This window comes from Peromyscus californicus, unplaced genomic scaffold, assembly GCF_007827085.1.
Source record: "Peromyscus californicus insignis strain IS unplaced genomic scaffold, ASM782708v3 Scaffold_8__1_contigs__length_139910024, whole genome shotgun sequence".
NCBI lineage: Eukaryota > Metazoa > Chordata > Mammalia > Rodentia > Cricetidae > Peromyscus > Peromyscus californicus.
The window spans coordinates 134,599,954-134,627,278 of record NW_026294606.1 but is presented as its reverse complement, the minus strand read 5'-3'; the positions used below and the strand labels follow the sequence as shown (position 1 = coordinate 134,627,278).

Genomic DNA, 27,325 nt, shown 5'->3' with positions numbered 1-27,325 from the left:
AGAGGACTTCGTTACCAAGGGACTGCCTGTGAAAGGGACATGTGTTTTAACAAGTCCTCCATCAGGCTTCAGGAGCCTGGCGAAATGCTCTGCGCAGTGCAGAGACTATCAGAGTCACATGAGGCCCCTTTAACACACAGGGAGGACGCATTGTGCCAGGGGGACGGTGGACACCTGCCTTCGAGCTCAAGCCCCAGCTGAAATCTTTGAGTCTCAGTTCTGGTCTCTGCCAGTTAAAAAGTGCTGGGCTGGAATTCAGCTACCCCCAAATTCTCAGTGAGCCCTTATGATGTATTGTTTCCATATCCATCTGGAATGTGCTTCTTTGAAACCATTGCTTCATTTACTCTTAGCCTGACCACTGCCTTCTCCCTAGTCTACATGATCACTCTGCTGCCCCAATTCCTTTTCTGTTTCTCCACAGATTTCTTTAGTCCTTCATTCCTCTTTTTTTTTTCCCTACACAAAAGAATGAAAGTTGTCAGAACTTGGGAAATTCCACAGATGAAGCAGTAAGACAGTATGTTTTGAATGTAGGAAGCCTACTTTATGACTTTCAAAGGAAAAGCTAAACCATATAGTAAATTAACTCAGTGGGTTATAAACATTGCAACGTAAATATTATAGCGACTTCATAGACAATTTCAATTAATTAATTTTCAGCTTCTGGTTGAGGGTCTGTTATATACATCATACTTTTTTCAAGTTTTGAAAATGAATTTGACTTGTTTTATCTGTATCATCGGGACGGTCACACTGGTCAGGACGGCACAATCTCCTTTCAGTCTTTAAGCTCCGCGAAGAGGGTGAATCTTTTTAGTCTCCTGGCTCACAAAGCTGGTAGTGGTTCTGGTGGATGCATTTTTGGTGTTACACCACAAAGAGGCCAACATTTAGAAGATCTATATGAACTGAAAGGAAAAAAAAAAACCCAACCCAGTACTCATTTACTGACAGACACTACAAAGCCACGTGCTTCTAAAGATGCTTGCAAAGAGGGGCAAGTGTATGCAAAGTTCACCAGCAGTTTCTCAGACCATATCACAGTCAGTCTTAAAAAACTGCCAAAGGCAGAGTTTGGCCATTGTATTAAAAATAGTCATGATTATATGAAAAAGCTATTAATGTTCTCTTTTCCCTCCAACTACGTATATGTGAGGGACCAGATGTTTTCATGTATGTATTTAAACCAAAACAACAAAATTCAACAGATCCAAACCAGTAATTAATAGGAGAATTCAGCTGCATTTTATTAAGCTAGACATTAAAGATATTTATTCAGAATCAAATTAATGCCATTATTCTCATTAATTTTTTTGTTTTAAAACATCTCTTTCCCCATAAAAGTAGCCTAATATTTAATGGGTTTACTTTCCTTTCCTGTGAATTAAGGCGTATATACTCTACAGAATTCCAAGTTTTTACTTGTAATGTGGTCATAAAGACACGAGTTGTCGAGGGGCCTCAACTGTATGCTAAATCTGAAAGAGTTTGTTTTTACTTTTACTTATGTGTATGTGTGTGTCTGTGTATGAGTACACATACATGCATGCACGGGTGGAGGGGGCCAGAAGAAGGTGTGAGATCCCCTGGGGCTGGAGTTATAGACAGTTGGGAGCTGCCTGAGGTGGATGCTGGGACCTGAACTCAGGTCCTCTGGAAGCAACAAGCACTTTTGCCCCTTCAACAACTTTTAAGAATACAAAAATGACCTGAGACCAAAAGGTTAGAGAAAATTAATCTAGATCAATATACTTATATATATATTTTACATTTTTATTGGTATGTGTGTATTTATGTATACATGGGTGTGTGGTGTATATGCATGTGTGTCATGTGTGTATGAGAGATGTGTGTGGTGTGTGTGGGTATGTGTGTGGTGTGTGTATGTTCACTGTGTGTGTATGCGTGTGCGCGAGTGTGTGTGTGTGTGTGAAAGATGTTTATATGTGGTGTGTGTGTGTGTGTGTGTGTGTGTGTGTGTGTGTGTGTGTGTGAGTCAGAAGACAATTTGCTGAAGTTGTCTCTTTCCTTCCACCATGTGGGTTCCTGTTGTCAGACTCAGGTCATGGGGCTTGGTGGCAAGTGACTCTACCCACTGAGCCATCTTGCTGGCCCTCAAGATGCTTTTAACGATAAGATGACTCAACGGGATAGAAATGTCACATAACTTATTCAAGATCACAGAAAAATCTTGGTGATATTTGATTTTGTTTGTTGTTACAGTAAAACGATCTTAATTGGAAACTTACGGTCATCACTTTTTTGCTGCAGTTCTAGCCTCTAGCCTCCACTAACTTTTAACATGACAATCGGAAGTGGACAGTGGCGGGAGGCACAGGACTCTTAGTGAGGCCACTGAGTCTTCGGGTTCCTGAATGGAGAAGAGCTCTGCCTGGGAATGAAAACTATGTTCCCGTCACTTCTTGGTTCCTGGGTTCTGTGCTTGCCCTGGGCCTCAGCCTCCACATGGTGGAGGGCACAGCACACTGGGGTCTTGTCACTTAGCTCAGTCCAGTGAGACCCAGAGCCAAGCAGTCATGGTACTCGAAATGCTCATGGCCACCACATGACATCAGCCATAAAGTGTCACCATCTAAGTTGGCACTAGAGACTTCTATCTCAGTCTCCAACTCCTGCCTGTGCAATAGCCCAGCCAGCACGATTTGGACCAGGTTTCATATTGGCTTCTGCGACTTTCATTAATCTCTGTCAAAAAATGCAAGTGAAAATGAAATGGAAGACAATTGTCACAGTTCACAAATTCGATTCTGGAAAAAAGCATAATCCTTTATCTCCATGGCAGCCTCACTTTATTTTCCACCTCAAATGAAAATCTCTTCCAGGAAGATGGAAGTAATTTGGTTCCATTTGGAATATTTTGTGATATATAGTATGCTGGAAAAATGTGCCATAGATTCTTTTTTCTAATAACAATAATTTAGTATGAAGATGAATGGACTTGACAATTTTCAGGTGGATGAATTCTGAAATAATGAGAGTGTAGAATTCACTGACTCAGTATGTACATTACTGATTGCCCCAGAGTAGGAAAATGTCTAGCATTATATTCTATTTTTTTGAATTAGTGTCTTCTTTATTTTTAAGCATAAGTAAATGATTTATCTTGAGCATTTTATTCTGAGACCCAATACATTTTCCAAAATTATTCCAATTTATTTCACTATTTTTACAAGCAACATTAGTGAAGCGAATGAGTAAAAGAGAGAGGGAGGAGAGAGAGCGAGAGAGCGAGAGAGCGAGAGAGCGAGAGAGAGAGAGAGAGAGAGAGAGAGAGAGAGAGAGAGAGAGAGAGAGAGAGAGAGAGAGAGAGAACGGTACAGTTCACATGTGGAATTCAGAATTTGCTTCACACCCTGTTTAAGACAAGGTCTCTTTGTTGTTTTTCTGCTGTGCATGCCAGGCTAGTTGGCCCACAGTTCCGGGAGATCCTCCTGTCTCCACCTCCCAACCCATCGGGGAGCACTGGGGTCACAGATGCATGTCACTGTGTCTGGCTTTTATGTGGGCTCTGCTAATTCAAACTCAGGTCCTCACACTTGTGTGGCAAGTGCTTTACTCAGGGGCCTACATTTTCAACATTTTCCTTGGCATTGAAGAAAGACAGGACAAAGGAAAGAAAATCTCAATTAAACAAACATGTTAGAAAGCAGAGACCCTTCACATTGTTAGTGGGAGCACAGGAAATGTAACTACTATGGAGACAAATTGGCAAAGCAACCTGCATAGTAGCCCTTGGCTGCAGGGTCCTATGTGAGGAAGTTTCCCATGTGCTCATCACATCCATACTTATAAGTAGGCTGTACATATTCATCTATAATCATAAAGCAAAAGATTGGGACAAATGATTGTATAAGCTATGATGCTCTCTCACATTGGAGGAGTGTGAAAATGTAAAAAGAATGAAGTAGCATTTTATATATTCTCAAAGACCTCTGGGATGTAATGACAAATGAAAAGACCAAGGTGCAGAATATTGATTAGGAAACTGGAATATGGAATGGTCCAAGAGGGGGTGGAGCGTAGGGAGGTGGAGGAGGGGAATATGGGAGGGACTACTATAAGGAAACCTGTTACTTTGTCTACTAATTACATATAACTAACAACTAACTAAACAAGAAAGCCAGGCATGATAGCTTATACCTATAATCCCAGAACTTGGGAAGCTAAGGCAAGAGGATTACCATGAGTTCAAGTCAAAACTTGTCTAGGTCCAGAATAACACCCTGTCAAAACAAACAAACAAACAAACAAACAACCCACCACTAGCTACATAAAAGAAACAGAAATGGGAAGACTGTGTATGTGCCTGTTCCTCAAAAAAAAAAAAAAAAAAGGAAAGTTAGAATTTTCTCTGAACAGTTTTATCAAATGTAGAGACATAAATGGAGAAGGGGTAGTCTGAATAAAATGTGGGCTTGGACCCAGAATCACATACCCTGAAAAGCAATCCAGTACAAATACCGTCTATGTCATTCATCACATATCCAGAAATTCTGGCTAAGAAAGGAATTTTTATCAGATACTGTCAGCTCTAGAACCAGCTTTGTCTCCTGAGATTTCACAGGGAAACTAGATGTTCCCCACCTCAGACAGTTCACCAGTGCCCTGTAAACAAGGAATGAGTTTCAAATCCGTAGGAGATGTGGATGAAGCAGCAACTGGAGGCTGCTGCAGAGCTTCACTTGCAAGCAGGGCTGTGATGGTATGGTTGAGAACGGCTCATATACCTGAATGTCTGCGCCCAGTCAGTGGAACTGTTTGGGGAGAATTAGAAGGAGTGGCCTTGTTGGAGGTTTCAAAAACCCATGCTATTCCCAGTCTCTCTCTCTCTCTCTCTCTCTCTCTCTCTCTCTCTCTCTCTCTCTCTCTCTCTCTACCTCTTGCTTGCAGATGCGGACTGAGATGTAAACTCTCAGCTACTGCTCCAGTGCCAGGCCTGCCTGCCTGCTGCCTGGCTCCCTGACATGATGTCGTGGACTCACCTTCTAAACTATAAGCCCCAAATAAACTCTTCTATAAATAAGTTGCCATTGCCATGGTGTCTTGTCACAACAATAGAACAGTAACTGAGACAATGGCTGATTGGAATGACCGCCTCTGCCACGTTATAAATAGCGGTGTTCTGGTTCTTCAGGTCCTTTCATAGCTGGAACTGTAGGTGTGATTCTTACACCCTGCATCTTACCCTCCTCAAGTCCACATGGGATGATGTTTTCAGGATGCTAGCATCTAAGAGATGAGCCTTAGGAGTCGTCATCACCTAACTCTGCTCTCCTCCATCCACCCCCTGTAGTTTCCCCACTTCTCTCCAGCAGTGTGGAAAGGTCTGTGTGTACAGAGAACGCTGTGCCACAGGGTTCCAGGCATGTGTGTGCACACAGTGGTAAACCAATGGAGAACAGCAGGCATTTCTCACCTCCACTGGCCTCCCCTCTTGCTGCCCCTTGGCCCTCCTTACAGCCGTGAAAGAAGTCCCCGACCTTTTCAGTATTAGTGGAGGAAAGTCACTTCTCTTACTTATGATGATGTAACTTAATCGGCCCATACAAACAAATATGAAGTATAGAAACATTCATATTGAATATTTCAAGTTTGTAATATTTTTATCTTTTAAGAGCTTTCGAGACTAATTACTGATTAGCATGAACCTTCTCTAAAGATAAGAGGGCTAGGTTTCCCTTCTTTCCCTTCCTAGAAACATGAATGCCACTTAAAACTCTGGCTGTCTGGTGTGCCTCTTCTCACTACTTGAAAGTCACTGTAATGAACATGGCTAAGCACGTGACAAAGAGTTGAAAACTTATTCAATTTCGGTGAGGAGTGACCAAATGTACTTGTGGATACTTCTACTTAGTATGTGGACTGCATTTAGATAAATTCAGTTTTGGGGATGCTGTGATGTAGATTTTGCTGGCGGCTAAAAAGAATTATTTCTTTCAGATTTGTGCTTATGTTTTATAATTTAGAAAGTTTTTACTATTAATTCTCTCGGCCGTACTCATCTTGTGTTAGTGTGCTGCAGTGACCAGATTACCGAGAACCGGGCAGACCTGGGACATGCCACTTTGCAAAAATAACCTCAGAGAAATTGTCGGGAGAACCCCATCAACCCACTTCTGACTGCTAGAGATGTATCAGCTCTACCCAGCGCCTCCTAACCTGTACTTCACGATGTGTGTGTCTTTACCCAGGGCCTCCTGACCTGCGCTTCATGGTGTGTGTGCCTTATGGTTTACAAGGAATACTGTCTGTAAAAACTGAAGCCAAACTTCACTTCTCTCTGTATCTTTTGAGATTAATTTGACTGCTGGAACTTCAGCTGGATTTATTATTCTGGGAGAAAGATGTTTTCAAAGAGATGTTTTTATAAGTGTTTTACATTAAAATAGTATATATTTTTTCTGTGTTCTATGGTTTCAAAAATTTCAACAAGCCAGGTGGCCTTTAGTCCTAGTACTTGGAAGAGAGAGGCAGTTGTATCTTGGTGAGTTAGAAGCTAGCCTGGTCTACACAGTGAGTTCCAGACTAGATAGAACTACATAGTGAGGCCCTATCACAAACAAACAAACAAACAAACAAACAAACAAACAAACAGATTCTAAAACTTCCCTGGGATTCAGACTAACTTTAATATTTGCCCGTATCATCAAAGAACATGTATAATTTGAACTCACAACTTTCCTCAATTTCCCTCTGCTTTCTCAGATGCCTGGTCAGTGTGTGAGCTGACTCGGGGATTATTCATATGGGGTGAAATAACAGATTTCCTTGAGAGGCCAGGAAGTGAAATAGACAAAGTTTACACTAGGCGACACGGATAGCTAAAGTTTTTGAATCAGAAAAAAAAATCTTCCTCAAAAATTCTACCTCCATTATAATTCTGTACCATGTTCTGATATAGTTCCTCAAACTTGTTAATTAAAATATAAATGTATTAGTAAAAAGAATTATGTTGTGTCTATTGAGTATATACCTACCTATACATGCAACAGAAGTGCATACATGTGTGCACAAGAATACATATTTGTGTGCACAAGAACACATGTGAGAATGTCACGTGTGCACATCTCATAACAACTGAAAACTATTTAAGTCCCTATTCACAGAAAGAGATACTAACCCACAGTGAGAACAAATGAGCCATCACCCAAAACCAGCCCATGATGACTGTCAGAGGCATGATGGCGAGACAAAGAAGTCACACACAGAATAATAGATCGCATGAGTTGAATCCGTAGAAATGAAGCAGAAAAGTGGACATACTCACATCATCAGAAGTCAGGAAAGGGCTTCTTCAGGGTTCCGATGGTGAGTGGGGATGTCCTGGAGCTGAAAGCATTCTGTCTTGGTTACAGTGGTGTGCATGTGCTCACTTTGTGTCTTGGTTATGGTGGTGTGCATGTGCTCACTTTGTGTCTTGGTTATAGTGGTGTGCATGTGCTCACTTTGTGTCTTGGTTATAGTGGTGTGCATGTGCTCACTTTGTGTCTTGATTATAGTAGTGTGCATGTGCTCACTTGGATGGAGTCAAAAGCTGTCACTGGAGCACACTTTTAGTAATTATCTGCTACAGGATGTCTAACTTATATTATGGTGCTTAAATGATGGGCTAGTACTGAAATTTTTATAGATATTTCTATAAACAAACAGATCTCTGGCAATAGTTGAGGAGAAATTCCAGTAAACTCCAGACACTTAACTCTGAGAACTTAAGATTTAAGTCTTCCTGTGAGCTAAACCCTCACAGTGCTCAGGTCCTTTTTTTTTTTAAAAAAAAAAACTTACATTCTGCAAAGTTTCTTTATATGACAAAAAACACACATATACAGAGGCATAACATTCCATATTTGGCAAATAGGCATGCATCCAGGCAATGATTTTGGATAGTGTGAATATGCTCAAGACTTATATTTTAAATTAGGGTCAAATAATGAAATTCTCCATTAATTTGATTCAGTGGAACTATTTTATAGTAGGTATATTTTATGTGTAAGCCCCATAAGAGTGGGGAATTTGCCCCATTGTTCATGGTGATATGGATGGACTAAAATGTGTTATGTTGAGCAAAATAAGCTATGATGAGGTAAGGAGAGCATTTTATCACTGTTAGAAGCTGGAAAATGGTCTCAGATAAGCTCAGAGCAGAATAGGGGCTACCAGGAAACAGGGGAGGGCAGAATAGACCGAGAGAGGATGGCTAAAGGATCTAGACAGCTGGGAGGGAGGAACTGGTAATGCTCTGTGGCAGTAAGAGAAGACTCAACTGTAGGCTTCAGATGAGGAGAAACACTGCTAGTAGGGAAGATTCCTACTGTTGCCAATACAACCAAATGATGATGGATGCAGATAATGGGATCCTGTCATCACACACTGTACCACAAATACTGAAATACCTCTTTATCTTGTAAATACATACAGTGATCACATGCCAATTTAAAATAAAAATAACTTTAAAACTGAGGACTTTAGACTTTAACAATCAGTTTAGACATTTCCCTAGATGTCACCCGTTACATTTCCACAGACTCCTTTAAATTCTTGTGCACCTGGTAAGCCCACGGGAAGGAAGCCTACAAAGAGAGCCTTCAGTTCTACCAGCCAAGCCCATGTTTCTATCTCAGCTGACAGGGTGCACGAGTCCTAGACACTCATCTTTCTGTATTGTGTCTAGAGACAAGTTGCCTGGGCTTTCAATTGCTAAATGAAACATTATGAGATGTTAGTTTGGCCAGAAGTTTTTCTCTGAGTGTGTGTCTAGGCAAAAGTCCATCCAAGAACTCAACCTTTCTTCTTTGTTTGTTTATATTTTATTTTCCATGTTTTAGTCTGTCACTGTCAAGACAATGAATATAGGGTACATGAGTCCTGATAACCAGGTACTCTGAGGCAGTGTGCAAGCCTTATGGCACAGATGCAATATTGGAGAGAAATCTCTGGTGTCCACATTTTCCTTAAGAGTATGTTATTTCCATTCTAGATACAGAACTAAACTACTAGGGGCTGTGGACTGTAGCTCAGTGGTAGAACACTTGCCTGACGTATTTGAGGCCCTGGGTTCCATTCCCAGTGCCATGAATAGATAAGTGAACAAATAAAGTTTAAAAACTGTACATGAGAAGAAAGATGGATGGCTCCTGTCACCGAGGTCTTGGGAGCTGTGTTTCTTGGATAGTATCGGTGCTTGGATGCATTTGCTTTAGGAGGTGCTGGGAAGAGAAGTAGCCATCACTGAGTTACAGCAGAGCTTCTGGTGTCAGAACCCTGGTGGTGACTCTGCACTTGCATATTTAGTGAACTCAAGGAGATTTACTTAAATATTCTGTGCATCAGTTTTCCCATTTAACAGTGGCATGTTGTAAATTTCTTAGAGAGATAGCCTTAGCGAGCCTGACAGAGGGTGGACACCAAGTTTAGGGAATACCATTCTCAGGATAAATATCAGAATACTGGGCCCACGAGATGGCTCATTAGGTAATGGTGCTGGCCACCAAGCTTGCCAACCCGAGTTTGATGCCTGAATCCCAGGTGGTGGGAGGAGACTGATTCCCACAAGTTGTCCTCTGACCTCCACACTTGGGCAATGGCATGAGCCCACACACAGTAAATAAATAAATGACTGTAAGAAGATTGGCACATGTAACATCTTTTATGATAGCCCATTTCTGCTTTATTAATGTGTAGATGCTTCTCAACATTGCATCTAGGATGCTCTTGTTAGAGTCCAAACCAGACCATCCCTCCCTGCACATACCTATTCTCATACTTCCTAGCTCATTCAGAGAAGAAAGCCAGGGACTTCACAAAGACTTGGAGATAGATGGACCATGTTTCCTACTTTATCCATCTTACTTTATTACAGTCCAGCTCCCCATATAAAGTTTTGTTCTTCCTCTATCTGCTTTACAATTTATATATAAGTATATATTTTTCTTTCCCCATTTTACTATACACACAAATCACTCCTGATTTGTGCCTATTATCTATCCATAGGTAACTATTAATCATGTCTCCTTTAACTCAGAACTGTCCTGACCTAGACAAGTGCTAGCCTCTTTTAGGCTCTTGTGATCTGCCTTTCTCGATTGTCATACCCCCTGTCCCCATCACCTCACTACCACTCTGTCCCTCCCGTGGGACATCAGGGCTACCTTGCTTTCTTTTAACCTTCTGGGTATAATCATGTTACAGGGCCTCTGACCTCGCTGACTCCTGTACCTAGAATACTTTTGCCTTAGATAGTCAGCAGAGTTTGTTCCCCCATCCCTCCCCACCCCTCCCCACCCCTCCCCACCCCTCCCCCTTTTTCTTCCTTTCCTGTCTTTTTCTTTTTTGAGAAAGGGTCTTAATGTGGTTCACGCTGGCCTTGAATTCTGTATGTAGTTGAGAAAGACCTTAAACCGGAAATCCTCCTGCCTCTACCTCCCAAGTGCTGGTGTTACAGGTGTTTTTTATTTTATTATTTAAAACTATTTTTAAATGTAAATATATTTTGATAATTTTCTTCCCCTCCCCTGAGTCCTCCCAAATCCTCTCCTCCTACCTACTCTTCCAACTTTAAGGTTTTTTTTTTCTCAAAAAAAACCCCAAAACCAAAACACAATACAACAACAAAATGCCCCAAACCTAGAAAACAAAATACAACACCCCAAAGACAGACCCAGACCTTCGCATATACCAGGCAAACACTCCACTCCATTACACCGTCAGTTCCCCATAGACATTTTTATTCAGTTGTAACTTATCTTGAGGCCCTTCCTCTACCCACTTTACAATGAATATAGTTTCTTTCTTCTTTCCCATTTTATTGTTCTCAGCATTTGTCCTAGATACATATTTACTTATTTATCTCCTTCTGTCTGTTCTTCATATCTAAGCTCCACAAGGGTGAGGCTGTCTACGTGTTTTGTGTGCTATTATTTCCCCAATGTCTTTACTGTACAGTAAATGAAGAACATTTAGGAAATAAAATCCTTTTCTTTTTTGAGCTGAGGATTGAAGCCAGGGTCTTGCGCTTGCTAGGCAAGTGCTCTACCACTGAGCTAAATCCCCAATCCAGGAAATAAAATCCTAATGAAACTCAATAATCAAATCGTTAATTATTTGCCATCTCTTTTGCCTGTGAATACAAACTTGAATGAATTGGAGTCCTGTTTTGTGTAAACTGCCCCTTCTCTGCTCACTTTTTTATGTGTAGAGTGTTCTGCCTGCGTGCATGTCTGTGCATCCTGGTACCCAAGAAGAGCATGAAAGGGCATGGCTTCCCTGGAACCGGGATTACAGATGGTTTGAACTGCCACGTGGGTGCTGGAAATCAAACTCAGATCCTCAGCAAGGGCAGACATTACTCTAACCCATGAGCGATCTCACCAGCTCCAAGCCCTGAGTTTAAGCAAGAGTCATGGAAAGTTTGAAATCTGCCTCTACTATTCATAGCAGTCTACGGCAAGTTGTTTAAAAAGCTAGATGCTAGTGAAAGAGGAATTTAGAGTCTAAATTCACACTAATATGTGTGCAGTTGATAGGAAGGCTTCCTGGGGGCACACCTGATTCAGGATTCTGAAGTCAAAGAATATGGTAGGGAGAGTTCAGACTCTCCAAATTTAAATGAACACTGTTGATGCTGAAATTTAGATACAAGACTATCAACAATTTACACCGAATGACACATCCAGTTTTATAATTGCACTTAGTTTCAGCAGTTAACTTCTCAGTGCAGATGTTTGTCTAGAACAGCTGGTCCCAGTTAAAAACAAAACTGTAGATACAGGAAGTCATCGTCATCACTCCCAAGAGAGCATGGTGGGTCCAGAAGGAGGCTTAGAATCCCAGGAGGGTGTCAGGTCTATTCTAGTGAGACTCCTTACAACAGTCCGCGTTTATCTTGCTAGACTAACATCAGCTTCAGAGGATGCACATTCAGTCCTCTCCCATTCACCTTACTTTGCACAGTCCACACTAACTGGATCACCTTCTGCAACTCACAAACTTACACCATAAAACTACATCAGAACCAAAAAGCTAGCCTGTCTGCTTTTACTGATCAGAATACTGAAATCAAGGCAACACACGCACGCGCGCGCAAACACACACACACATACACACACACACACACACGCACGTACGCACACACGCACGCACATGTACATTACATGAAAATTATTTCCTAAACTGGTTCCACATGTGCATTTTATGTTCAGTATGGAATAAAGCAAACTCTGGTAATGAGGTAAACTCTTTGATGGAGGAATCCCATCAGCCACGACTCCATTTACCTCTCAGCACCTCGCAACAATAACGGAAACCATCTTCCCCTCCTGGCCAGGGGAACAGTCCTGCAGTTACAGATAGCTTCCATCCCCCACAGTGAAGTGGGGAAAGCTGTGCTGTAAGGCAGATGCCAAGGGTTAGGGAGCAGCCCCACATGAGACTAATTAATCACGTGACCATGAGAGACCGCAATGAGGTTCCCAGACACAGGAAATGAGCAGTCAGAGGGGAAGGGGGTAGACCTGGACAGGGTTCTGAAGTCTGTCAAGACAGCAACTTCCTCACAACAAACAGAAAACTGGTTAATAAATTATCACTCTGTCATTTCATGTGTCCATTTATTCTTAAATAAGCCATTTAGATGGATTTTTGCAACGAGCATGTCTTCACAATGCCAGAAATGTAACTCATTCCCTAGTCTCTGAAAAGCAAAAGAAATGTTTTGTTATATGAATGTTTATTTTGATATTCTAAATCACTTGTAGGTTTAAATATATTTATCTAAACCACATCATAAATAAGTTTAAAAAATCAGTATTGCATGGTAATCTTGGAGACTTTTTTACTGGTTATATATTCCTAAAGAGAGAAAATTATATAGCATAATTCCTGAGCCATAGGAAAGGAATTCTTGGCCTCCAGAGACAAAGGGATGAGGGTCTATTCTGTCCCAGTGTGGAGTTCTGTTTCTCACAAGTTTTTCCTCAGATTTATGAGCCCTAAGACATTCTGACTTGTGGGGGGCAGGGGAAGTAGATAGTCAATAAATTCAGTAATCAAGTCTGCTTTTATGTCTGGGAGACAAACAGTCTAATAGAGTCAACTACAATGCTTTAAAAAACCCTCATTCATCAAGTGTTTTAAGATGGGCATAGGAGATGCAATGATACATGGGAATGATGGCAACTTGCCTCGAGGAACTTGCAGGCAAGCAAATACATTGGCAAATACAATGGAGCATGTGTTAAGTGTTCTCATAGGGTTAATGGAGGATGTCGTGGGGGCACATGAGGAGGCAGTAAACCTAGTCTGGGTCATGAATAGCTGCCAGACAGAGAGATACTGAGGCTGAGTTCTGAAATACAAAGTGTAATAAGCCCAGAAGAGGCATGAGGGACATTCACTTGAGGTGGATGGAGCACCTTGAGATCCGATAGGTCAGGTAGTTGGAGAAGGTAGAGGCCTAGAGAGACTGGTGCTGCAGAGGAGGCATGTATGGCTGGATACAGTGCATCAGCGAGGGGCAGAGATCTTGACCAAAGGAAGTGGTTCTCTCTGTTAAAGTTTGGGGGCAGCTTCTGCAACTGATTTTATGATTATAGCACTACTACAGGCATGAGTGGAAAAGGTCTGCTTTTCTCTGTGAAGGTGCAGTGGAAGGAAACAATGTGATCACCACGTATGGAATCTAATGGGTAATTTAACTTGGAAAATAGGATGTGTAGACAACAGGTACCTAGTCTATAAATGAAGAATCCTTTTGTTAAGTCATCATCATCATCATCATCATCATCATCATCATCATCACCATCATCATCATCACCACCACCACCATCACCAATCATCATCACCACCACCACCATCATCATCATCGTCACCACCACCACCACCATTATCATCATCATCACCACCATCATCATCTGAAGTTCGCAGAAAAGTCAATTATAGGGCTGGGTGCTCTTCCGGAGAACCTGAGTTCGATTCCCAGCACCCACATGGCAGCTCACAACTGTCTATAATCCAGCTCCAAGTGATTTGACACCCTCACATAGATATACATGCAGGCAAAACACCAATCCACATAAAATAAAAATAAATAAGTGATTTTTTTTTTTTTTTTTGGTTTTTCGAGACAGGGTTTCTCTGTGTAGCTTTGCGCCTCTCCTGGAACTCACTTGGTAGCCCAGGCTGGCCTCGAACTCACAGAGATCCGCCTGGCTCTGCCTCCCGAGTGCTGGGATTAAAGGCGTGCGCCACCACCGCCCGGCAAATAAGTGATTTTTAAAAAGAAAAGAAAAAGTCGATTAGAAGTTCATCTCAACAGTCAAGGCTCCCATCAAATCAGTACACGCATTACTGAACATCTATGTTTGAGGTGGTTGTCATGACAACTTACATCTGAGACCCAAAGTGTCTTGGTGATTGGCTGTGCCATGAAATGACATTTGTACCACTGTCCCAAAAACATGGGTTCTAGAGTACCAGATGCCAGAGACTGGGTGAATATGGAGAGTAACTGGCCTTAGGTAAAAGCCTTTTATTTCTGCTCTGTTCACATCCTCTGCCAGAGAGAGGTCCTGGGAGCCTTGGCTTCCCATTGCAAAATACTCTTGAGGATTTCATGCAGAAACTGCATTTGCTTACTTTTGGTTGCTGCTCTCAGTAAGGGGTGGTTGCTTACTGTAGGACAGAGTCAGTAGGCACCATTTACTATACTCTGTCTGGGATTCTCATGAACTCATGAATCTCCTTCTTCTTCTTCTTCTTTTTTTTTTTTTTTTTGGTTTTTTCAAGACAGAGTTTCTCGTTGTAGCTTTACGCCTTTCCCGGAACTAGCTCTGTAGACCAGGCTGGCCTCGAACTCACAGAGATCCGCCTGGCTCTGCCTACCAAGTGCTGGGATTAAAGGCATGCGCCACCACCGCCCGGCCACGAACCTGCTTCTTCATATGTGCTAAATGGAGGCATTATTCACCTACCGAACTATCTGAAGAGCACCCACAGTTCCAGCCTGTCACTACCAGAGGACCTGGCCACTAAGCTCAACGTTTTGCCTCTCCTCATGACCTACCTCTCACTCGTTTTACCCTGCTTCTCTCATACATATGGTTTCTCTCATTCTTGTTTTTGCTTAAAAGGCAAGGCACAGTGGCTTATGGGAACATCTGTGTGAACATCTGGGTAAATTATTATCCTGAAACTAGATGCTGCCAAGCTTTGGCCCACCCACAAACTTCACTTTTGAGGTTTCTACTTTATTACAGATCATAACTCATATACTGACAGGCAATACTACCTGAAATAAATATAATTTCATAAGTCATTAAAGAATAAAAGTTATTATGTTCTATGTTTCTAACCAATGCTAACTGGGGATTAGTTTTGATCCTCAAATGCAGAGACGATGCTTGCACTGTGCTGCCCTCCTAACATGCAAATGCTTTGTGAACATATTAATATACTTGGCTAAATTTTATATTTCTTGAATTTGGGATACTAGACAATGGATTTTCCTGGCAAATTGAATCCATCTCCAGCTTATCCAGTACAGGCGGCAAGCCTGGGCATAGGGAGATCATGCAAGCTCTCCCCCACCGTTTTTATTAGTCTTCTTTTGCAATTATGACATTATCTGCTTTTTGAGCAACTAAAAATTAGAGTTGGCGCTGATCAAGTTTGTCATAGCTGTCCCTCAGCACTACCACTTGCAAGACCCTTGTGTGTCTGAAGACCCAGAAGCCAGCTGGTGTTCATTTGCATTCTGTGTGCCATCTGCTTCACATTCTGTTTTGTTAGATTTTGTGATTTTTCTCTTGTCATTCATGTGTGAGGGTGTGCTTCCAAGCAAGGTCTGGGGACGTTTCTCTTAAGGTTTTGATTTATTTCTTCCTAATGCCACGTATACACTCCAGACCTAGACCAGTTGTTTATTTGAGATCTTTAAATGCCTTGACAGCCACTATTTGGGGTCAAGCTCATTGATACATATGCCCAGAGACCATGGAAAGCCACCAATGCCCACTACATGGCTAGTGACAGATGGGAAACAGCTCAGTTATGTGACCCTTGTTTTCCATCAGCTGCTCTGTGAAACACTCCTGTACAACCCCTTCCAAACGACACTACAGAGCTACAACGTTAAGAGACAGCACACCCGCCTGGTAGCCTCTCTTTCCTCCTGTCACATTGTACATCTGACTCAGCTGGCTCTAAGATACAGTCTGCACTGTGCCCAGGTCTACGTTTTTGGACTCTGAGCCAAGACATCTTAGACTGAGTATATAACTGGCGTGGTTGGCAGTAACTGAGGCAGGGTGCAGTTTCAGATCATGTGCTTAAATTTTTAGATAGAGGACTTATTTCACAGATGAATTTTTCACAGAAAACCTATGATACCTCATTTGACTAAGACTCAACCAAAAGTAACTATCTTATTTCTAACTCATCTATTCTCATGTAACAAGAGAGACCAAACAGTAGTTAAGTGCCACTAATGGCAGTTTTTTTTGATAACAAGAAAGTGTTTTTAAAAAAGATTTATTTATTTATTTATTTATTTATTTATTTATTTATTTATTTATTATTTTTATGTGTATATGTGTGTGCCTGCATGCATTTATGTGCTCCATGTGCATGCAGGAACCCACAGAGACCACAAGCGGATGCTGGATTCCTGGAACTGAAGTAACAGGCACTTGTGAACTGCTATGTGAGCGCTGGCGAACAAACACAGGAAGTGCTATAACCACTGAACCATCTTTCCAGCCCAAGAACTAGACAATCTCATTTAAAGCAATCAGCTCCGATTAAGTGCAGGTGCCCTGAAGAAGATGGTGATCCAGCTGTATTAGCTTTCTGCAGAAGACTCTGCTTCTGGTACATCACACGGGGAATGCTGGATTGAAAGTCATATGGAGACGATAATATGATGTGTGGATCAAAGAAGCGTTTACACCCTGAGCTTCCTTCCCTGGAAGCCTGTTACTTCTGCTCCCACTCTGGTGTGAGTGGAGCGTCTGAGGCAGCTGGGCCCTGACTGTACATCATGGCAGATGCAGCAGACTTCGGGGCATGTGATTTTGAAGCATGTGCTTCCCAGATGAAGACATGTATTGATACCCGTGTATGTGGGCCCCGCTTTAAATACTGCAGTGAAGCTGAAGTCCTGAGAACACGTGACCCACTTTTAAGTAATAACGCGTTTAAAGATACCTACAACTGAAAAAATCTGTTTATTTAATGAAAAATGGACTGTGAACTAAAAAACAAAAAACCTGATGTGATTACCAGACAGAATAATAAGACTAGAAAACTCATCTTTGTGTGTGTGTGTGTGTGTGTGTGTGTGTGTGTGTGTGCATGTATGCAAGAGTGTGTGTGTGTGTGTGTGTGTGTGTGTGTGTGTGTATGTATGTATGTATGTATGTATGTATGTATTGGGGAGGATTCCTATGCAGGCCAAAGGTTGATATCAGGTTGTCCTCTTCAGTTGAAAACTAACTTTTTTGAGACAGGCTCTTTCTCTGAATTTCTCACTTGCCGTTTTGGCTCGACCAACAGCTCATCAAGTGGCCATGACTCACCAGTCTCCACTTCACAGAGCCGAGGTTACGGGCATGTGCTGCCACGCCTGACTTTTCACTCAGGTGCTGGGGATTTGAACTTAGGTCCTCATAATTTGTCCACTGAGCCATATCCCCAGAAACTTATCTATTTAGAGAGCCTAGAAGACTGGTCAGCCCTTCGATAGTCACATAATTCTTCTAGTAATGAGGTAGACGAAAAGAGTTCACGCATCCATCCTTTTAGAGAAACCTGTATGTTGTTTTCTTGGGTATCTAAATTCAATGATTAAGTGAGATGGACAGGTGCTGACATAGTGAACCGGATGTGGCTAGAGGGATCCAAGTCTGACACGGGAGTGGGATACGCTGGCAGGAGGCCGCAAGGGAGACTAGGAGCAGGGGCCTGACCTCATGCTACCTGGAAGGACATCTCCTGACTAGCCTGTGTAGAATTTAGAGGAACAGCATTACCTAGGGAAGAGAATGACAGAACAACATGGAGATAGCTGCACTGCTACTGTCTCTTAGGCTCACGGTAATGCTGTTTTCTTTCCTCAGAAGAGGATTGAGATAATTATTTAAATACTTAATATTTAAATATTTTTAAAAGTTTAATTTCTAAAACTCAAATTGGTCCACTGACTCAGATTACATTTAAAAAACAGGACTTAAACAACTACAGTCATGTGACGTTAAAGCACCATGACCACACTGTCTATATTACTTCAAATTATAACAAGGTGCATCAATTATGAGAGTCCCCAGAGTGAAGAACCATGGAGTTGGACAATGATGCGTCAATCTATCCTACATGAATAATATAAATTGTATTTGGATTTCTACAATAGTCAGAACTCTCTCAGCTAATGTGACTCACCATCTGGTAGAAATGAAGCTTAGAGTGGTTGGTGATTGGCAGGAACAACTCGAAGATAACCATTCCCCTCTTCTCTCCCCACCCCTCCTCTGGCCCCTCCCCTCCTCTCACCCCGCCCCTCCTCTCACCCCGCCCCTCCTCTGGCCCCTCCCTCCGCTTCCCGGGCAGCTGCACCAGCTTGCCAAGAAATTGCTTTGCACAGGGTTGTGTCTACAGAGCATTCTTCAGACAGAATAGAAGCAGGGAGTTAGTTTAGAGATGGTTAGTCACTCTCTTGAACAAAGATGAGCTAGCTAACTAGTGTTTACACATGAATAATCAAGAATTAATGAGAACATTCACCAATAATCAACTGAGACTAAAGAGTCAAATTTTGACCAAAAGTCATGGCAATCTTTTAAAATCTATCATTGAAGAAGGTTATCACAGGAAAGTGAAGTGTTAAGTGTTCATGACAACTCATAAATGGAAAATTAAGAACTTTTTCAGAGAAAAAAGTAAATTTTGAAGCATATGTTAAACATTTTAAATTAATTATACGTTTTCAACTTTGCTTCATAGTTTAGGTCCAAAAATTCTGTTTTTATGTTCAAACTAAAATCACACGCATTCATACTTATTCCAAGGAAAGAAAGACTATGTGATTTTTTGATTATTCATTGTCTAATTTCTCTACTTTTCCAAAAAGCACATGGTACAATCTTGAAAATTGTTAACATTCAAAAAATTACCAGCTGGGTGTTGTGGTGCACACCTTTAATCCCAACACTCAGGAGGCAGAGGCCAGAGGATCTCTGTGAGTTCAAGGCCCGCCTGGTTTACATAGGGAGCTCCAGGAGACCCCAGGCTAAACAGAGAAAGCCTATCTCCAAAACAAAACAAAACAACACAACACAAAACAAAACAACAAACCTTGCTTCCATCTTCAGTGCTAGATCACTGTGCTGTGGTATTGTCATAAGATTTCACTGTGATTTAAGCACCTCTGCTAGAAACGGGGAGGCTACCACAGGCTACCTTGATACTCATCATTTAATTAGCAAAATCTGTTTAAAGTTATATTTCAGAATTGTGTCACTTAAAACAGTGGTTCTCAACCTTCCTAATGTGTGACCCTTCAATACAGTTCCTCATGTTGTGGTGACCCCCAGACATACAATTATTTCGTTGCTATTTCGTAACTGTAATCTTGCCACTGTTGTGAATCATAATATAAATATCTGATATGCAGGATATCTGATATCTAACCCCCAAAGGGGCCATGACCATGGTTGAGAACCACTGACCTAGAATCATTTATTTCTGTGGCAGAGGAGGAGGAAAAGAAATAAGAGGAGGGGAGAAGGAAGATGGGGAGGAGCCTGACTTCACACTGGAGGAGGTGGGGGAATAAAAGGAGGTGAAGGAGGAGGAGGAGGAAGGGGGAAAAGGGGAGAGAAGGAGGAGGGGAGAAATAAAGTCCGGGGAAAGCAGTTTCCTTGGGTTTAGGGTGAAGACATTTCTTAAAATGTGGCACACATATGCTAATTTCATTTGACTTTTACTGTACTTAAATTTTTTCAGCAACTTCCCCTCACAATAACTACAGCAAATACAGAATATTTTGCTTCTTTTGGTTTTAGTTTATTTCTCTTAAATACTCTCTAAGGTGGGATCTAAGGTGATCCCAGCCATGTTTAGACACCCATCTTCCCCGCCACGGAAGCATCAACTTTCCTTCATTGTCTTTGAACCCCTGTTCCTAGCTCAGGGGAGGGCATATCACAGCTGAAAGAGGGAAGGAGTAAACAGGTCTATTTTGAATGGTTTTAGTTAGTAATTCAGTCCTGGCCTTCTTTCTATCCATGGATTTCATTATCTCCAAGTCACCAGATAGTGAGAGAAGCCAGCAAGCCCTTCAGCTTCAATCATCCACCCAGGCACTCAGACTAAAATAGAAGTTTTCCACTCAATGCTCTGCTGTGGGTATCTATTCTGAGCAGCATCACATTGAAAGATAACCAAAATTGAATATATATTTAACCTTATGTTCTTTGGGAGCTTGGTACATCTCACCCTAAAAACTCAAAAAACCTCCAATCATTGATTGCCCCAAGACCTCCCTTGGAGCCAGCAAACTGAGTGCTGGCATGGGAACGCACTTCATGCCATAGAAACATCTTAAGGGTCATCCTTGAAATACTGTTTCGCTAACAGCTTAGTCAGAAAATAGTCTAATACATAGCAATAAAAATCTTAAAACGTCAATGAGCTATAAGATAGCAGAACTAAGTCTCCCAGTCAGAACAGAGCAAAGTGTCAGAGGTCAACCAAGTCCACAGGAATTTCCTACCTTAAACACATTGATGGGGAGATCAATGACCACATAGATAAGGTCTCCCAGGGCCAGGCTGGCTATGAGAGCGTTGGGGCCATTCCTCATACACTTGTTCTGGTAAATGATCCTAAGCAGAGTTGCGTTCCCCACCATTCCCACGATGAAGATGGTGCAGGATATCACAGTGTTAATGTATTTGAAAGCTGATGTGATTTTAGTCTGCTGTGGGCAATAGCTGTGCATTGAGCCATTGCTGGGCAAAGCCAAATTAGTAGGTGGATGAGTGGTACCCAGGAAGTTGAACTCTGTCCCCGGGTAAGGGGTGAAGTCCTCCATGTGACTGCTTAGATTAGTGCTGTATCTCTCAGGGTTGTCACAGATTACTCCTCCCACCAGGGCCAGCCAAAAGGATGCCATGAGGCAAAAAGTATCCATCTTAATGTGGATTTGAAGAAATGTCTTCTGTCGTTTTTACACCTTTCTTTCACCTGGAATAAAAAAGGAAAAAATTATTATTATTATTTTTTTGGCTACAAAATCTAGCTGACCCTAAAGATCATAGGTAATGGGTGTTTACTAATTTAATGAAAATATAAGCCATATTTAGTAATTAGATATGATATGTCAGGTTACCCATGACAAATCAAAATAAAAAAGGCCAAAAATACATTACAGCAAGAAATGACATCCCCACCCTAGTCCTGGCTCTAGCTACAGCTCTATTTGTATCTAGATCACAACACAAATATTCCTCAAAAATAGCAGTTTTTTTTCTCTTTATTCAGGCTAATGAGAACCTGAATCTTCCAGAAGTGAGACAGAAAAAGAGGTAAAAGGAAAAGTTCATTCATATTGAGGCACAAAATAGAAGAATCTAATTCTGTGACTAAAAATTCATCATCCCCCAGTGAGTGGTGGATTGCACATGATGGGAACAGGGCAACAGTGTAGTCTAGAGCACCAACAGTGTAGTCTAGAGCATCAACAGTGTAGTCTAGAGCATCAACAGTGTAGTCTAGAGCATCAACAGTGTAGTCTAGAGCATCAACAGTGTAGTCTAGGCATCAACAGTGTAGTCTAGGCATCAACAGTGTAGTCTAGGGCATCAATAGTATATATAGTCTAGAGCATCAACAGTGTAGTCTAGAGCACCAACAGTGTAGTCTAGAGCACCAACAGTGTAGTTTAGAGCATCAACAGTGTAGTCTAGGCATCAACAGTGTAGTCTAGGCATCAACAGTGTAGTCTAGGCTTCAACAGTGTAGTCTAGACATCAACAGTGTAGTCTAGAGCACCAACAGTGTAGTCTAGAGCATCAACAGTGTAGTATAGAGCATTACAGCATAGCCTAGAGCGTTACAGTGTTCATTTGAAGCAGAAGTCTGCTTAGCACCATGAATACATCTAACAATTCAAGTCTTAATGAACTGTGAAATGACTGAGGGGCTGCAGGTGCAGCATTTGCTTTGCACACTCACACCTGCTCCATCTCCAGCACCACAAAAAGAAAAGAAAAAAAAAGATGACTGATGAAAAGATTTAGTTTGAAACACTTGGCCAAAATCCACATATTTTAAACCCTCCTTCAATGCATTCAGAAACCACCACTACACCTGGCAATGGGTACCATGTGAGGGACAGGCTTTCCCAGGCTAGTCACACTGCTTGGTGTGCTAAGGGCTAGCTGGCTTCGCACTGTCTTACAAGCATCCTTTCTAGCTAGGTTTGTGAATATGTCATGTGTTGCTGCTGACTAGCCCATGTGATGGTCCCATGAAGTCGTACACAGGTCCACCAAGAGGACAGGGAAGCTGAAGAGAAAGCCTGGTAGCTCATGGAGATCACAGATGGTGGCAAATCCACAACTCTGAGGTGGCTCCATCTGACTCCAAACCTGAGCTTTAACTGCTAGGCCATCCCATCTTTCATTTTCATGCTTAATTTGTGCCAACAACATACTGAAGATGTCTCCAGAGTTTAGATGAGGCAACAGACTGGGAGGGGTGGTCAGGTGCTATCAAAAGAACACTTGGCATTCATTTGCTTTGTCAGGTTGTTTTTACTCTTTGGGGGGGGGGCAGCCACCCAGCTCCCAAATAAACAATACCGGAGGCTTATTCTCAATTATGAATGTCTGGCCTTAGCTTGGCTTGTTTCTTGCCAGCTTTCTATAACTTAACCCATCTGTCTTTTGCCTCTGGGTTTTTCTCATTCTCTTCTGTAAATCTTACTCTTACTCTGTGGCTTGCTGTGTAGCTAGGTGTCTGGTAGCTGGCCCCTGGAGTCCTCCTCCTTCTCTGGTTACTCCTTTTTCTCCCAGATTTCTCTTTCTATATATTCTCTCTGCCTACCAGCCCCACCTATCCTTTCCCCTGCCTCACTATTGGCTGTTCAGCTCTTTATTAGACCATCAGTTGTTTAGATAAGCATAGTAACACAGCTTCACAGAGTTAAACAAATGCATAAACAAAAGTAACACACCTTAAAATAATATTCTACTACAGAGCATGGTCCCTGTTGCTCAGTAAATCTAGTTTTCTCCTCCAACACTTAAAGATAAGACACTAGAAAACTGAGGAAGGTTGGCCATGAGAGGGTAGCAATCAAAAACAATAGCTCCTTCTCTTTCAGTATTTTGTACCTTTCTTTTATTAATCTGTAAATGAAGACCATGGGCATGCACAGCTAATCCTAAGTTTTAAGACTAATACTCCTTTTCTGGAGTCCACTCAAGGCTGTTGCCGACCACTTTTAGGGATTTCGGCAGCTGTCATGGGGCATCACTAAGTCCAGGCTTAGTCAATGTGAGGACAAAATAAGACATATTGACTGGTATAGGAAGTTCAAGACAAACACCCACTGACGACCTTGTACTTTTGCTTCCTGAAATAAGAGCATTTTACACATTGCACCTGACGCCATTGTTTCTTGACGTGAGCTTTGCCCTGTAGCAGCAGAACAACTGTCCACACTTCACTTGAGAGAAAATTCGTCCTGAGGTGAAGTGACATGGCTTCACAGCCTAAGTGGCAGGACAGTCATCCCATCTCCTAGCTGAGTTATAGGGTTTCACTTGCTGCTGTGATTTCAAAATGAGGGACCTGCCATCCACCTATCACCACCGTACTTCTGCTCACCCTTAATTCTAAGTAGTTGACAGATCTCCTCTCCTGTGTCTTATAATCCAGAGAATCTGGCTGAATTATTAGTAGGCCTACAAAATATCTTCATTTCCTTTCCCAGATGGAGACCAGATTTCAAGCACAAAGCTTGTTAAAGTCTGTCTCCTTGAATAATGAGGGGAGGCACAATTCTTTAATTTTGACCGCTTTGTGATGAAAGGTTCCTAGTTTCCCAATGGGAATGTAGTAGTTAGTAATAGTTTTCCTAAAAATGAGAGACAGCGGTCTTTTCCATAAACAGAATAGCTTCATGATCTGTTACGATCATCCAGGAGGTGACTTCATGGACCACTTGCTTGTCATGGGCACTGGACCCCTCATGAAGCACCTCACTGGTGCTCATAGGAGCTTGCCGCTTTCCTCCATCAGCTGATAGCTACAGGCACTGAGCAGGTCAAGCCACCACTTCTCTTCATGGTGTGAGCCAGCTACCACTGAAACTTCCTTCCTTGCTTGCTTCCCCCAACCAAGACACTACCAAAGAACTCGTTTCCCAGGCACTTCTGTCAGCTCTCCACATCTAAGGGACATCTGTCAAAGACATGTGGATACCATATTGTCACAGAGTGAAAAGACCCAAAACCAAAGGAAAGAAACCTCTTTCAAGTGCACGCTTTCCCAAGGACGGGTCTGGGGCTCATTTTGGTGGATTCGAGTCAAGCTTTGTTAGGCATCTCCTCTTGAAGTCAGCACAACTCGGGGGAAGCAGTCTACATTCAAGCCGAAGGACATGTCTACAGATTCAGCGTTTTCCCTTTGTGGGTCTAAGATTTTAGAGTGCTTTAACAAATGCTGAATCCTTAGCACTTTGCCTATTTAACATATCAGACTCTCAGGATAAACGTTCACTTGCCATTAGCAATTTGGAAATTCCCATGGCACCCAAACTGCACATGTTTAGAACAGGTAATTTGCAAGACACGGTTGCCAGGGTATTTCTCAGTTGGCCAACACTTTAAAAACAGATGGGTTGGTGGGGATGGGTGTCCATTAACAACTACAAGCAGAGAAAAAAAACTAAACTAAGAACTTTTTTCCAAGTTCTCTGTGGTTTTGCTCTCTGATGCTCCTTGGTGGCACCGTCTGACTTTAATATGTCTTCACCCCATGTCTGCCAGGGTGAGGCCATTAGGGCGGTGTAAACAGAGGTGGCTTATCTACAAACGGCTGGTGTTCTGCACATGAAAGGCAACAAGTGCCCTTTAAAGGACAGCCCAGAGCAAACAGCCCAGACCTCCAACAACAGAGTTCCAACACTAGCTGCAGTCGTGGTGTAAGAGGATTCACAGATATGGGATCTTCACAGTAAGTGTCCTAGGCGACGCACACCCAGGGTGCGGGATGCCAGGAGACTGCAGTGGCCAGCTTCACCAGCAGGCTCTGGAGCAAGCTTTAGGCGTGATACCACTGAAAGTTCTTGCCTGCCTGTGGAGAAAGAGACACCCCGGGGCTAACTTCCTTTTCCTAAAAATCAGAGTCTCTCCTGGGGATGTAAAATGCTTTTGATCTGTGGTCAAAGCTCATCACCCCCTCTCCACTCCCACACCGTAGCGCTCGGCCCCTAGGAAGACGACCCACACTGGGCTCCAGGGCAGGTAGGTGCCAGCCCCCGCCGCGGCGTTGCGGGCGGTGTGCGACACCCCAGCTCCTCCTAGCCGATTGCCCCAGGATGCGCCCCTGTCCCTCGTCCCAGTCCTGATTCCCATTAGGAAAGACTTGCACCGACCTGGGGGTTCCTCGGACGCAGACAGTGCCAGCTTCGCGCCTGGGCCAGACGGAGCCGGAGCGAGAGAAGGTGGCGCGCAGGGTGGCGGGTGGCCGCCGCTGCAGCACTGCGACGACTTGGGGGAAACTCCCCCGGCAGGGCCCGGGTCCTTTGGAGGAGATCTCGCCCAGCCTGCAACCTCCGGAGACGATTCAGTGAATCAGAATGGCTCCCCACCTCCCTGGCACGGTCGCCAGGCCAGAGGAATGGGTGTGCGCTGGAGTGTTCCAAGCAAAAGCAAACTCCGGAGGAACACGCCTCCCGCGGTCCTTCCTAGACTCCACAGGCTTCCAGACCTTTTCCTCCACTCTGGGACCGAACTGCAGGAGCGTCCTATCCCGCCTCCCCTCGGGGGAGCAGCCACCGAGCTGCAAGACTGCTGCCCCCGCCAGGCCCTGAAGGGCAGGAATCTTTAACTATTTCCTTCCTGAGATAAAGCTGGGGGTGGGTCTAGGAGGGGTAAGGGAGGGAGTAAGGAGTAACAGACCAGACTCAGAGTTGTGCTGGGCCTTAAAAAGAAATGCAAGGCACCAGGCTGTGGCGAGAACAGGAGGATTTGATCTGCAGGGGAAGCCAGGGCCGAAGGGTCGGGTCTCCTTTGTCCGCTGTCCGCTTTACTTAGCTTGTGAGTTCTCCTCACCTTAGAGGAAGTTATGTCCTTGGGTCAAGTGAGCCCTGCAAGACTACAAAGCCTTAGCTCAGGGCACGGGGAAGCTGGAGAGTCTGTGGAAGGTTCTCATGCAGGCGCAGAGAAATGGTGATGCCCAAGTGATTGAAACGATGATGGGGAGGCCCTACAGAAGACGGTGTCTTTATCACAAGACTGTGTCAAGACTGTATGATAAGATGAGGGCGTAGGAGCAGAGATGAGGGCCAAAAGCCATTGCATGTGAGTTGACACCTGGGTTCCTCAGAGAAGGGGGCTTGCTTGTGTGGGTACTGTATAACTCATTGGTTCTTTACAGTAACTGTGGTGGAATCGGACCTCAGTTTGTTCTTGGGACCTTAGGAGGAGGGGTGACAGGACTTACATCTCCTCCTGGGAAGGAATTTTGGTAACCTCACAGTGTGGTGGCTAGAAGAAATGTCCCAAGAGCAAGGAAGGAGAAACTGCCACCTATGTAAGGCCTCGGCCCGGATACTGGCACCAGTGACCTTGTGCTCAACTCTGTCAGCCACTGATCCCAGATCAAAGGTGATGGCGTAGAGGCCCCGCACGCTTGTCAGTATGTGGAGTGTCAAAGAACTCAGGGGTCATTTTGTGAAACCATTAAAGAGATAACAGAATACCACGGTGGACCGGTATTAATATTCTTCTAGTTCTGTTGGATCAGGCATTACCTTGTACATTAATCTGGTCTGACTATGACTTCTCTGGGAAGGAGAAACTGTCTCAGTTTTCACGGCTCTTTGTGCCTACAGCTTGGCAAGCTGACGTTGTTTTCCAGGAAGAAAAGTTGCTGCTGCCTCCTCCCAGAAGAGGCAGTTCTTAACTTGGTATGTGAAATGTCCTGGACCTCAGGCCCTACTCATCCCGAGGCCAGAAGCTTGAACAGTGGGCTATCTGTGTGACTGAACATGTCAGTCAGTCTAGTCTCTGCTACAGCA

General features: G+C 43.1%; 1 protein-coding gene across 1 annotated transcript in view; it reads right to left on the bottom strand.

Annotated features, from left to right (window-relative positions):
* Window positions 1–26,141, bottom strand: part of Ednra (endothelin receptor type A) — a 69,094-nt gene extending 42,953 nt beyond the window's left edge. Inside the window, 2 exon segments of the mRNA XM_052728630.1 lie at window positions 20,786–21,258; window positions 25,679–26,141. Of these exon segments, the coding sequence (XP_052584590.1) occupies window positions 20,786–21,205 (420 nt within the window). The 5' untranslated portion in view covers window positions 21,206–21,258; window positions 25,679–26,141.
* Between the last annotated feature and the right edge of the window lie 1,184 nt (window positions 26,142–27,325).